The sequence below is a fragment of the Furipterus horrens genome, unplaced genomic scaffold, assembly GCF_987537825.1.
Source record: "Furipterus horrens unplaced genomic scaffold, mFurHor1.1.pri manual_scaffold_4, whole genome shotgun sequence".
In the NCBI taxonomy this organism is placed as follows: Eukaryota; Metazoa; Chordata; class Mammalia; order Chiroptera; family Furipteridae; genus Furipterus; species Furipterus horrens.
The window spans coordinates 96,305,577-96,320,054 of record NW_028327174.1 but is presented as its reverse complement, the minus strand read 5'-3'; the positions used below and the strand labels follow the sequence as shown (position 1 = coordinate 96,320,054).

At 35.9% G+C, this 14,478-nt stretch overlaps 1 protein-coding gene across 3 annotated transcripts in view; it reads left to right on the top strand.

The window, feature by feature from the left end:
* Positions 1-14,478, top strand: part of ERC1 (ELKS/RAB6-interacting/CAST family member 1) — a 520,356-nt gene that overhangs the window by 269,992 nt on the left and 235,886 nt on the right. For all 3 annotated transcript variants that reach the window (XM_090273801.1, XM_090273803.1, XM_090273802.1), the window contains one exon: positions 12,355-12,515. In XM_090273801.1, coding sequence (XP_090129927.1) covers positions 12,355-12,515 — 161 coding nt within the window. The remainder of the gene's footprint in view (positions 1-12,354; positions 12,516-14,478) is intronic.

Genomic DNA, 14,478 nt, shown 5'->3' with positions numbered 1-14,478 from the left:
CTAATAGTAAACTTTTGATGAGGTCAAAAAACTGTCATTTCATTTGCCAGTATTTTATTTGCTACCATTTTCCAGGGGTTCTATTGAAATAATGTTTTGTTCACAAAAATTGTGTCTCTAATTGATTAAATATCACTCTGTTTACTTCTAGGTAGCTGTTTGATTTCTTTTTCAGGAATGCAAATGAGTATTAAAATTTTCAGTTAATATGGCCGTAAACTTTTATTTTTATTTTTGAAAACTTAGGGAAACAGTATGAAGCTGTTTTATTCTATTTGTTTATCTGATCTTAGAAAAAGGTCTCAAGCCCTAAATGCTCTGTTCTCTGTCGCTGACTGCTGTTTTCTCTTATGAAGTGGAATTAATATTTTCTCCATGTGAAAAATTTTAACTAAGAAAGAAATTTCTTTCAAAACCTGGACAGCTTCTACAGTCCTTCTGCCACATACTTTATCCTGTTACCTTGACTTCCTAACAATGCAGAAAAAATTTAACTTACTAGAGCTTGAAGTTCAAGGACAGTCTTGTCAGTCCACCTCTATTTGTGTTTCTTTTCTTGAATTACTCATTTCTCACAAACCCTAATGAAAAAGAAAGGTCTCAGATCCAGATGCAGAAAAGTGTAAAATGATGATTGCCACATCTTTGTTACTTACTGCTGCTGGAAAAAGAAAATGTGATGTTATTTAGGTACTTCTGTCCTTTCTTCCAAGAGTTAGAGAGGAGCCATGGAGTTTATGTGGACCCAGGAAATTATTAATTTTATTTTACTTGATTCTGGTATAGCCTGCTTGTTTTTAAAAATAAACAAATTATAGGAGACATTAATCAAGTAACAGTCTTCTGAAGATAGTTTTCAGCGTTTTAATTTAGATTTTTAGTTTTGATACCATGTTAATAAAAAATCGCCTAAATAGAGTTGGCAGTGAAATTGACATTGGCCTTTCTTAAGGCCTCTTTCCAGCATCAGTGACATGAAAGTCATAGTGGCAGGGGGACGTTTGCTGTGCTTTGAATGTGTGTTTGTACCTTTTATTGATGTCTGATTTTTCAGGCTTCACTTAGGAATGGTGAGTGCTTACAACATTTATCTACCCAAGCTCTCTTAGATTTTTTTTTTTTTTAAGAGGAAAATTGAGATGGCTTGAAAAGAAGCATTTCTTTCACATTGTTGTGTTTCCACTCTTAAAGTTTCTCTTCAGTTGAAGGTTTGTTACCACAGCATAGTATTACTGGAAACTTAAAGATGGTTGCCAGTGAAGGAATGCAGCCAATCAGTGTGAATTTACCACATCTACAGTCAGTCTTAACTGTGTAACTACTTATAAACCGGATTCTATTATAGACATATCCAGCATTGTTAAGCGTCCTATGGGAATGTCGACCGTATTTTGAGAGATGGTAAAAACATTTTATAAATTCCTCATCCATGGAACATATTCATTATTTAAAGTGTCATTTGTGGATTTTATTTGTTCTCACAAAACCTTTGGCAGTGTCAACTTATTGGAGAAATGCCACAGTATATAAAAAGTGGAAAAATCTAGTGACTCCCAAAGTTGAACTGTAGAAATACAGGTTTCTGTGTTTTCTTCTTCAGTGCTCTGTCTGTGACTTCTACTCATATCTGGGTCCTTCATAAAATCAGGAGTAAAAGATAGCAATAGTACCTGAAAATTCCTAAGTTTAATATACTGCTAAAGTCAATGGTATCTTTTTTTATAAGGTTACCTCAAGAATCACATAGAATATTTTATTTTTAATGAATGGGATAGAAAATTATAATCAATACTATTTTTTAAGTCATATCATATAAATGGGGACCAAAATAAAAAACAAAAAATTTAAATTCTTATTTTGGTAGCATCTGATTTATTTTGAAGTTATGATCCAATGAAATCAGTGCCTACTCTCTTCAGAGAACCTGGTAGAGTTAATATTATTGACCCTGTCATCCTGGAATTCATTAGACATTGTCTAAAAAATAAGACCCCAATCATCTGTGCTTTACTGCACTATCCTCCTTATATTGTTTAGTACTTTCTTGCCTTAACCCAGCTCTCCAACTTGTCCCTTTAACATCTTCCTACTAAGTCACCAAAATTCACAAATAGATCTATATTCATTCATTCATTCATTCATTCCACAAATATTCTTTGAGTATCTATCTACTCTGTCCAAGAGCCTGGCACATATATTTTTAATTTCCTTCACACACCATCTTTCACCTTCTTTGCCTGAAGTGTAATCTAGCCTCTGCCCTGGAAACTCCAGCAATCCTTTCTGGTGATAAGTATTTATTCTGAACTTAGAGGTAGGACTCACATCCTTACTTATTGTTATACTTTCAAACCATTTATTTTTCCATCACATTTTTATAAGAATACTTGCTTCTTCAGGCTCATGTCATTTAGCTACAGCATTGAAGCTTTTCGTTAAAGACTTCTGTTATCTCAGTGACTTCAGAATCTACATGGATAACCCATTTTTTACTTTTCTTCTCATTTTTTTGACCAATGGTCTTTATCTCCAGTGACTTTCTTCATTCCATACCTTGCATTCTAGACCTTGTAATCTAGTCTAACTCCAGCTTCACTCATTAAGCATCTTCCTCTCTAATCAGAATTTTCTATCATTTTAGCTTTTTTGTCCAAGTATTACCATTACAACTATCTTTTCCCATCATTTGAACTTATTTGTTCCTTTTGGTCTATCCTAATGTATTAGCCTCTCTTTGCTTCCTTCTCTATTTATCTTAGATTCCTTGGTCCTTCATTTTAGTAATTCCGATTTTAATATTCTAAATCCACTTGCTCCTCTATTTAGTCATATCCCTTTGGTAACTTCCTTTTGTGTTTGGAATAAAAGCTGAAGTCCCTGTTATAGGGATTACATCTGCTCCCTTCCTCCCTCTCCTGCCACACTTGCCCCCTTCTTCTCTATGTACTCAGGGCTTATAATACATTGATCTCTTTTATCTTCTCTTGTAGGTAAGTACTTTCCTACTTCAGGGCTGCTATACATGCTGGGGCCTGCAGCTGGAATCCCCCTTTCTACACCATTGGCTCCTTGACTTTCTTGGAGAAACTTTGTCTAGGCTCCCAAAACACAGATCAGAACCTCCTGTTACTTAATTATTTTGTCATCCTGTAACTTCTTATATAACTCTTCACAATTTATAATTATATATTTATGAAATTTATTAATTAATGACTATATCTCTGTATGGACTCTAAGCTCAAGATGGGTAGGAGAACATGTCTGTTTTGCTTTCTGATGTGACCTTAATGCGTAATCCATATTACCTGGTACATGACAGGAAATAAGTATTTTGGAGGAGGAGAGAAGGGAGAAATGGGAGGACGGAAAGATGCAAAAGGGGGCAAGGGAACACTCCCCAGAGTGATTCTTTAGATATACTTGTGGAAAGCTGTTTTAGGACTTTTTGAACGCTGATATCGTTGTAACAAAGTGTCATTGACTGTGAATTCAATGGAGTCTGATGGTCTAGGTTGGAATCCTAACTCAGCTTCTTCTGGCTGTACAACCTTCAATATGGCACTTACAACTCTAAACCTGTTTCCTGTTCTGTAAAAATAAGGATAATAATAATAATACCAAATACTAAGCATCATTGTGAGGATTTAATGAGATAATACATGTAAAGCACTTAGAGTACTTCAGAGTATTCCTATAATGTAAGTTGCTATTACTATTATTATTGCAATAGCTATAGTTCATCTATATTCATAAAATACTGTACTATTGGTATATATCTTCTCAAAAAATTACCAGGCGTTGACCAAAAGTACGTATTGGGAAGAAGAGATTTCTAGTGTAAACACTACCATAAAACTGTTAGGAATTCTTTAAATTCAAATTTTTGTTAGTAGTGATTGTGACTACCCTAAAGGAGTATGTTAGAAGAGGGTGGTTGAGTGTATCTTTGTATGTATGTATGGGTGTACATATGTACATAATATGTACGTTCTCACTAATACTTCAAAAATGCTCCATACCTTGATCTTAGTTAACTTTTTTTGGTAATTGTAAAACAGAGTGGGTCTTAATCTAATATTTTCTTGAAATCAAGAAAATAGTGCCCTTCTCAAATGAAAATCTAACTTACATGATGAATGCTTAACCTCTAGATAACTTCTTCTTTGTACCACTCCTTTTTTCTTCTAATTGTTTCTTTCCTTTGGAGATTTATGCCTCTTAATCTCCCAAGAAACTATAACAAGATTTTCCATACTCATCTTGGAAGCTACAAAAAGTATTTTGCTCTCAGTTGTGGAACAGAAGAAGGTGGGGAACTTGAAGCTGCAATCTTTGCCAACACCTGAAGCACCCAGTTGTTTTGCTTTCTTAAGGAAAACGAGTCTGTGGTAAAGTCATAATTTGTTCCCTGCTTATTTTGAGTAAAAGTTTATTAGCTTGTGATTTAAGCAAACCATCTGGTCCTCCTGGCACTGCACACTCTCAAGCCCTGTGTTTTCTCCTTTAATGTGTTACTGGAGGCAGTTAAGTTACATAGTTGAATCCCAGCTTTGGCGCCTGTTCGTTCTCTGTCTCTGTCTCTGTCTCTCTGTCTCTGTCTCTCTGTCTCTCTCTCTCTCTCTCTCTCTCTCTCTCTCTCTCTTTGGTCTTAAAACATATGCTTTTGAAAATTGTACTGTGATATTGAGGACATTTTTAAATTGTGGAAAATTTCTTCATTGTTTAATGTAGTGTTTATCTCTTCTTTTACTCAGCTTTCATTACCTTCATTTCTCAGTGACTACCCAAAACTGTAACAACTGCTGTGTGGTAAGCATGTAGAGGAATAGATATCCATATAGAGATAGCGGAATGTGTTCTCTGGGATTATGGAAAAGTAACAGAAAGTGTCAAGTATTTCATTTTGACCTGAAACTGTTTCTCTGTCCTGGAGCCAGAGCACAAGTCAAAAGATTAGTTGGAAATCCTGGTTTATGGTAGCATTCTTGCCTTAAATACTAACATGCTTTCAAAATTTTTGACTATATATATGATCTGAGGTAGAAATACCTTGAGGGCCTGGCCTTAAAATGGATGGGATAATTAAGCAATATTTAAGAAAATTATACTTAACTAACAGGCAAAATTATGTAAATGAGAGAATGGTATGAAAGGTAAAACATGTCTGTAAACATGGCAGAATAGATGCTGGGAAAATAACTTCCATAGAAATAATTGAAGATAGTTGATAAAAGATGCATTCATAAGTTGGCAAGAATGTAAGAAATTCTCATGTCAGGGGAGGAATAAACAAGGAATTCAAAGGTAAGTACTTGATAAGCTGTTGAACTTAAACATTGTTTTTTTACATATTGGCAGCCCATGATAGAGAATCTAATAGCCAACTAACTCTTGCCCCTTTTAGAAAGGTATTCACAGTGCCCATAATTGGTTCTTTGAAAACACTAAAAAAATTGGCCTTTGGTGACACTTAAAAAGAAAAAGAAAGAAGGCACTGGGAACAATTTTTGGAATGATAAAGGGCTCATGCCTATAACACCTGCATGTATTAAAAAGATACAAGGATATCTTTGCCAGTACATATGAAAATTTATCCTAAATGAGCAAATGCCAAGAAAAATAGAATTTAGCAAAACTAGCAAAATATGAAAAAACTGAGTTTGTAATAAACTTTTTTCCCTCAAACTTCAAGCCCAGGGAGTTAACCTGGTGATTTCTAATGAACATACAAGGAGCAAATAATTTTAGTCTAACAAAAACAGTTTCAGAAAATAAAGTAAAGGGGAAAAGTAATCACCAATATATTTTATAAGATTAGTGTAACTTCATATCAAAACTTAGCAAAGTTAATACAGGAAAGGAAGAGTTTAGGCCTATCTCAACCATGAATATAGATGCAAAGTTTCTAAACAAAATATCGCCAGTCAAAACTTAGTGTATGTTGCCCTGACCAGGTGGCTCAGTTGGTTGGAGCATCATGTCGAACACCAAAAGTTTGTGAATTTTATCCTGAGTTGGGCACATACGGGGGGTAACTGATCAATGTTTCTCTCTCACATAGATGTTTTTTTCTCTCTCTCTGTCTCCCTCTCCCTTCATACCTTTCTCTCTCCCTCTCTCCTTCCCTCTCCCTCTCCTTCCCTCTCTCCCTCCATCCCTCTCTCTCTCCATCCCTCATCATCACCCCCCCACCTACCTCTGTCTCTTTGAAAAAAAAAAAAATCAATAGCCCTGACCAGTGTGACTGAGTTGATTCCGCATAGTCCTACAAAGCAAAAGATTACCACTTCCTTTCCTGGTCAAGACACATGCCTGAATTGCAGGTTCAGTTCCTGGTTGGGGCAACTATGAGAAGCAATTGATTAATGTTTCTCTGTGACATTGATGTTTCTTTTCCTTTGTCTCTCCCTTCCCTTCTCTCTAAATAAATAAATCTTTTAAAAATTAAAAACAATCAGTAAACATATCCTCAGGTGAGAATTAAGAAAATGTATGCAAAAAAGAAAAATGTTGTTAAAGAAGTTTAGTTCATCTCAGGATTTTAGGGTTGGTATCATTAGAAATCTAGTTAGTATGGTCTTCCATGTTAAAAGATGATAAGAGAAAAGTCATATGATTAGCCAAGAAATGTACAGAAACTTACATTAATTTGTAATTTAAAAAATTCTTAACTAGCTACCAATAGAAGGGATTTTCTTTTACCTGATAAAGGACTTATTTATGGATAAAGCTACTAAGCATTTCTTTTAAATCAGAAATACAACAGAGTTCATGTTCTCATCATTTTAGTCAAAAGTAGTACATATTGTAAAAATCGAAAGTAAACAGAAAAAGCTATCACCAGATATAATATAGTTATCTATGCAATAAACTTAAAAATCCACAGGTAAATAGTATTTAAGAAGGCTACTGGATACAATATCAATATACAGAAATCAGTTGCATTTCTATAACCTGCACCCAATAGAATTTTTAAAATTTACGATAATATTTAAAAAGCATATAAAGTGCCTACGAATGCATCATTAGAATATTAGAGATTTGGGGGGAAGTAATACAAATTTTTGAAAGATATTGAAGTCCTAATTATATCTCTTGCATGAACTGTTCTAGAACAGTGCCTGGAACATGACAGACTCAAATATTTTTTTGTAGAAATTCAAGAATAACTAGATGAGCATCTTAGCTATTAAGCCCTATAAAGCTATAACAATTAAGACAGTGTGATTTTAGTGCAAGAAGGCAAACCAGTAGACCATAATAGAAAGTGCAGAAACATAATTGATAAATGTCAAAGGTGAAGGTAGAATGGATTTTTAATAAATGGTATCGAGACATTAGATATCCCTATGGGGAAAACTGAAATCATGCATCTGCCTCAGAAACATGAACAACAATCAATTCCATTTGGATTAAAGTCTAAATGTGAAATACAATATTTTAAAACTCTGAAAGCTTCTCAGTCAGATATTGCATTATAATCACAAAAAAACATACCAAATTGTGATGGTTAATTTTATTTGTCAGCTTGACTGGACTACACTGGTGCCCAGATATCTAGTCAAACTCTAATCTGGATGTTTTTATGACGATGTCTTTGGATGATATTAACGTTTAAATCCATAAACTTGAGTAGGGCAGATTGCTCTTCCTAATGTGGTGGCCCTCATCCTGTTTTATTTAGTCTCCAGTCTGTTGAAGGCCTGAGTAGAAGAAAAAGGATTCTCCTCTCCTGAGCAAGAGTAAATCCTGCCTGATTGTGTTAAAACTGGGCCAGCAGTTTTTGCCTGCCTTTGGACTTGACCTGAAACATGGGCTCTTCCTGGGTCTTGAGCCTGCCAACCTTTGGACTGCAGTGACACCATTGGCTCTCTTGGGTTTCTGGCTTACCTAATCACTCTGCAGATCTTGGCACTTGTCAGCCTCCATAATCATATTCCTTATAACAGTATATTTATAGTATATATTTATATATGTAATTCCTCATAAAGTATACTTATATTAATATAGTATAATGATGAGTAATACCTTATAAGGTATATTTAATGTATTAATATATTGTAATGATAATATTAATATTATAATTAATTATATCAATCAATACAATATTAATGTATTTTACTTTAATTAATTAATTTATTTGTCAGGGTTCTCCAGAGAAAAAGAACCAACAGGATAAATGTTGAATGCCGTATATGTGTATGTACGCGCATACACGCACGCACTATATTCAGTGTATATCATATTGGTTTTGTTCCTCTGAAGAACCCTTACTAATATACATATAATAATAAACATTTATTTCTCAGTCACAGATGTGGGAGGGTTCGCATGCTTCACTCTGCTTTAGTTGCTGACTAGGGTGGCTGTGATCCTCATGGCTCACTCTAGGATCCTTCTGAGAGCAACATAGTTTTCTTGGCAATGGTGGAAATGCAACCTAATCACACATATTGCAAGCCTCATCTGGTGTCTGATTTGCTAACATCCCATTTCTCAAAGCAAGTCATATAGCTAAGCCAAAATCTAGGGTATTTTGTTCATCATGAGGCCATGACAGTGATGTGGACATCTGCTATTACTACAGAGGAATGATTAATTGGGACCACTAATTCAATCTACTACGGAAGGCAGTATAAAAGTTGGAAATATCATGCAGTTATGAGAATTATAGAACTATAATTATACACAACAACATGGATAAATCTCACAGACATAACCCTGAGTGAAAAGAATTTTATACTATGTAATTTTGTTTGTAAAAAGTTAAATCAAGACTAACCTAGAGTATTAGAATAATAATTACAATTTATCTGGAAAGGGGATATAAGCGGCATTTCTGGGGTACTGAGTAATGTTCTGTTTATTGGTCTGTGCTCATTACATACATGTATTTGTTTTGAGAAAATTCTTCAAGTTGTACATTTAATATTTGTGTATTTTTCTGTATTTATGTTGTATTTCAATAAAAAGTTTATCAAAAATTTTGGTATTATGTATGTGTAGAATGGGATTCCTCTTATGTAGAAAGGAGAAATAGATTATTTATACATTCTTGCTTGCATACGTTTAAAATGTCTCCAAGTTATGTAAAAACTGATACCATTTCTTGCCTGTGTTAGTGAAAGACAGGATGGGAGGGAGATTTTTCGAGATATGTTTAAGATATATTCATAAAAGAGGGACACGACTTCTGGCCAAGATGGAGGCTTAGGTTGACATGCTCTGTCTCCCTCCACAACTAAGAAGGAATACAACTACCACAAAACCAGAAATAACCAGAAGTTCCAGAAAATAAAGCTACATGGAAGTCCAGCGTATGAAGTTATAAACAAGTGGTGCTTGTCTGGACGGGTAGAAGGGGCAAACCGGGGCCAAGAGATCAAGCTGTGCTGGCAGCGGCAGCTGCAGCGACGAGTGGTGGGGCTGCGGTAAGCACAGACACCTATATTTAAGAGGAGGTAAGAGGGCCCTGGGGAGCACCCCCAGCTGCAGACCAAACCCGTCAACTCACAATTCCAATGACGGGGAAGGCAGACCCCCATTGCCTCAGACTGGTCTCTCAGTGGAGAGTGAATGGCAGGAACCCATCTTGGACCCCCGCCCCCACACAAAGCGCCACAGTGTGGTGAGAAGGGTCGCCTGGTAGTGACGCGTGCATGGGACTCTGCACCCTGTAGCGTAGGAGGTGTGACAGCCCCGCCCAGGAAGCAAAGGTAAACACAAAACTGTCAGCATGGCACAGATCATGATAGAGATCCCAGTCACACAGCTGACAAGCCAGCAAATATCTAATCTAACAGCTGAGCAGATAGGAAATCTTTCTGAAGCACAGTTCAGAGCTTTGGTTATAAAAATGCTTACAGACCTAACAGCAGATCTTAAAACAGGGTAGGAATGAAGGCTAGTCCTGCTGAAATGAACGAAAACACATACAAAACTAGTGGTGAGGGAAAGAAAACCAGGGATCAAATCAACAAATCGGAACATAGGGAAGGAACAGTTAACCAGTGCAGAAAGAGGAAACAAAAAGTGAAGAAAATGAGGAGAGGCTCCGAAACCTATGGGACAGGTATAAACGGGCCAACACCCGAATCATAGAGTTGTCAGAAGTTGAAGAAGAACTAAAATAGAAAAATTATGTGAAAAAATAATGAAGCAGAACTTCCCTAACTTGGGGAAGGGAATAGACTTAACAGGTCCAGGAAGCACAGAGAGTTCCAAAAAAACTGGACCCAGGGAGAACCACACCAAGATACATTATAATCAAAATGTCAAAAATTAAGGATAAAGAGAGAATCTTAAAAGCAGCAAGAGAGAAGAAAAGAATTATGTACGAAGGGGTCCCAATTAGACTCTCAGCTGACTTCTCAAAGGAGACTCTGCAGGCAAGAAGGGACTGACAAGAAATATTCAAAATAATGAAAAGCAAAAACCTACAACCATGATTACTCTATCCAGCGAAGCTGTCATTCAGAATAGAAGGGCAGAGAAAGTGCTTCCAGGACAAAGTAAAACTGAAGGAGTTCATCAGATCCAAACCACTGTTATATGAGATGTTAAAGGGACTTTTTAGGAGAAGGAGGATCAAAACTATGAATGTTAAAATGAAAACTGTATCACAAGAAGCAACAACAGAAGCTAGGGAATCGAAAGAAAGGCAAACTAAGTAGGCAACGAGAGTGGGAAAAGAATTATAGGTATGGGTAACATATTGGGGATGGGGGGAAAGGGAGGGAGATGATGCAGGAATTAAGAAGCATAGTAGGAGGGAGTGGAGTAGACAAGAAGATGTTGAGAAGAACTATATGCACAACCAATGGGCATGGACTAAAGGGCGGGACAACTGGTGGAAGGGGGGGGTCACTGGGTGGAGAGGAACAAAGGGAAAAGAAATTGGGGCAACTGTAACAGCATAATCAATAAAGCATATTAGGAAAAAAAAGATGACACATCCTACACTTTATTAGAACTTGTATAAATGGTGCTATCCATTACTGATTTTGTGTCTTAGGAACATACCTTGACACATCAGTTCAGTTCAGTTTTAGATAAGATTTTATATGAATTAAACTTATAAAATGAAATCATCGTAATTGGTGGTTTTCAAAAGGGCAGACAGTGATACTCTTTTATGTAAAGCTAATGTGACTACATATCTGAGATCTGTGGAATATATATTCTCACAGCAACTAGGACTTAAGGTGCTGTTAGCTGAGAACGTTAACTTGATCACTTTGGAAAAGATACACAACGTAAAGTAATTCAGGTGCCGAAAACCAAAATGTATCTGTTTATTATCAGTGTTGTGCCACTGTTACCAATCAACATGGAGACTTTGATTAGGTTAACAGCAACTCTGATTTGTTATCTTGCAGTTTTGTCTCCAGACTGCTCTGTTTTACTGTTATGCAAATTAGTTTTATGTAGGAGTCAGGGAATGGCAGATCCCCTATTTCTGCCTACATTTACCTCTACTTCTCAGGTTTATTGTCACCAAAATTATTTCTTGGCAAGCAGCTACCTGAAAAACTCTGGTGATTGGTGCAGTTGGCTGGTTCATTACCTGAATGAAGTTAGGTTTTTTGGTAGTTACAGATATTTTATCAGCATATTTTCTGCTTCTGAATTAGAATGAACATGTTTATTTAAATGTGATTCAGGAGCCACCTGAAATGACTGTAAAGTACATAACTAGCTCTTAGTTTTTCATGTTTTAGCGTTCTGTCTTTGTCTCCTGAGTGTTTTTCAGGTCTTTTAAAAGCATTCTGTCTCCAACCGATCTGATCATATATATATTTTATTACTGCCTTCCTTGTTAAAACTCCTGCCTTTAGAGCAAGAAATTATCTGAGTGCATTCTAGCTGTTTTTTAAAAAGAATTTTTTTAATGGTGTAAATAGAAAAATCATCTATGTTTATACTAAATCTGTTATTAATGAAGTTTATGTTTCTTATTTCCTAAAATTCTTTAAAACTACTTATTATGATTTTGTTCTTTATATTTTTACCTGTGTTATATTGCTATGTCCATGGAAATTTCTGGGCCATTTCTAAATAAATTTCTTAAAAGGGATTGTCTATGACAGAGGGTTCCTTCCTGAACTTACATGTCCTTGCATTTATCGAAAAGAAAATTAATTCTTTCTGACCAAAACTGAAAAGAATTATAGTGGAGGGATGATCAGAGATTTATTTCATTATTTGCTATGTCTTCTAGATATATGTCTGATATTTAGAAAGTGTACAGATGGGTGTGTGTACTCAATTCTGTGGGCCCAGGAGTTGCCCATTGCCTAGTCCTCTGTAACTGGTCAAGAGGTTCAGTTTTTCTCTTTTCCATATTTCTCACAGGTGGAGGAGTTACTGATGGCCATGGAGAAAGTAAAGCAGGAACTAGAGTCCATGAAAGCAAAGCTGTCCTCTACTCAACAGTCTCTGGCAGAAAAGGAAACTCATTTGACCAATCTTCGGGCAGAGAGAAGGAAACACTTAGAGGAAGTTTTGGAAATGAAGTGAGTATTTTAATCTTATTCTTCTTGCATGTGCTTAGTAGCAGCACTTTTTTCTCATTGCTTCCTTCTTCTGGACCTGTTTATTAGCTCTGACACACTCAGCCTCCTTTTACTGCTCACTTGGATTTCTCACACCCTAGAACAAATTTGGAACAAATCCTGGTAAAACAGAATTATTCGTTACTCCTCTTCATTGAATTTTAAATTCCTCTAGAGTATATGTATTTATATCCAGTTGCATCTCTGAAAGTTCTGAAAACTTCTGGAATGTTTTGGCAAATTGTCAAGCTTATTGAGATGACTGTTGATCCTAAGGTCATACAATAGCTAGGCAATTTTTTAAGAAATTTTTAAATTATAAACATTTCCAAAGTTACACAAACATAGAGACAACTAGTATAATCAACCCCCATATACCTATCTCCCATATTTAACAATGAACATTTTGCCACACTCACCAGTCAGTTTTTACAAAATTGTCACTGTTAGCAAAATTTTGTACATTATTTCCTACTTGCCTGCATCTTGTGGCTTTCTGAGATAAAAATCTGTTATGAGGCATATATACATCTCATAGTACATAATGGATGCTTCTCTTCCTTCTCTGTGGCTTTGAAAAATTCTGGTGTTCTCTTCAGAATTAGTATATCTCTTTTGAAAGTCCAGTTGAACTGTCTCCTTTACAATTCCCAACCTTCACCCTTACCTAAATATATTATTCTCATTTTACTGAAACCGGCTCTATCCTGGGATGCCTCAGTTACCTTTACCTCAGCAGTTACCTGGTTTTTGTTTTTGTTTTTGTTTTTTGTTTGTTTGTTTTTGTCTTCTGTCTCAGAGGAGATACTCTTTTTCATAATGCTAGCTTCTTATCTATCACAGATTTTAAGCAGTGGTCCCTCCTCTGAATTCTTCCTCCATTAATTTTTCTCTCACATAACTCTAGTTCCTTCTTCTCTGCATACACTTATTTAAATAAAGAACAATTTACAGGGAAACAACATTAGAGTGTATGAAGCTGAGAATCAGATCAATGATTTGGAACATAAGGAACCAAAAACAACTAATCAGAGCAACAAAGAGAAAAAAGAATTAAAAAAAAACTGAGATTAGTATAAGCAGCCTGTGGGACGACTTCAAGTGATCCAACACTCACATCATAGGGGTGCCAGAAAGAGAAGAGAAAGAGCAAGAAATTAGAAATCTATTTGAAAAAATAAAGAAAACTTCCCTAATTTGGTGAAGAAAATAGATGTAGCAAGTCCAGGAAGCACAGATAATCCCAAAAGGATGGTTGCAAAGAGGCCACTCTAAGACACATGATAACTGAAATGCCAAACGTTAAAGATAAAAAGAGAATCTTAAAAGCAACAAGATGAAAAAACATTACCTCTAGGGTAGTTTCCGTAAGACTGTCAGGTGATTTCTCAAAAGAAACTTTGCAGGCTAGAAGGGATTGGCAAGAAATATTCCAAGTCATGAAAAGCAGAGACCTACAGTCAAGATTGCTCTTCTCAACAAAGCTATCATTTAGAATTGAAGGGCAGATAAAAGAGCTTCCCAGACAAGGAAATCTAAACCATTATTATATGAAATGTTAAAGGAATTTATTTAAGAAAAAGATCAAAACTATGAACAGTAAGATGGCAAAAAATACCTATCTATCAACAATAGAATCTAAAAAGCAAACTTAGCAAACAAGAAGAACAGAGATAGAATCATGGATATGGAGAGTGTTTTGGTGGTTGCCAGATGGGAGGGGTTTTGGAGGGATGGGTAAAGAGCCAGGGGATTAAAAAATATGAATAAGTAGTCACAGAATAGCCATGGGGATGTAAAGTACAGTATAGGAAATCGAGTAGCCAAAGAACTTATATACATGACCCATGGAAATGAACAGTGGTGGTGGGATTGCCTGAGGGAGTGGGGGATACTGGGTGGAGAGGGCAAAGGGGGGAAAATC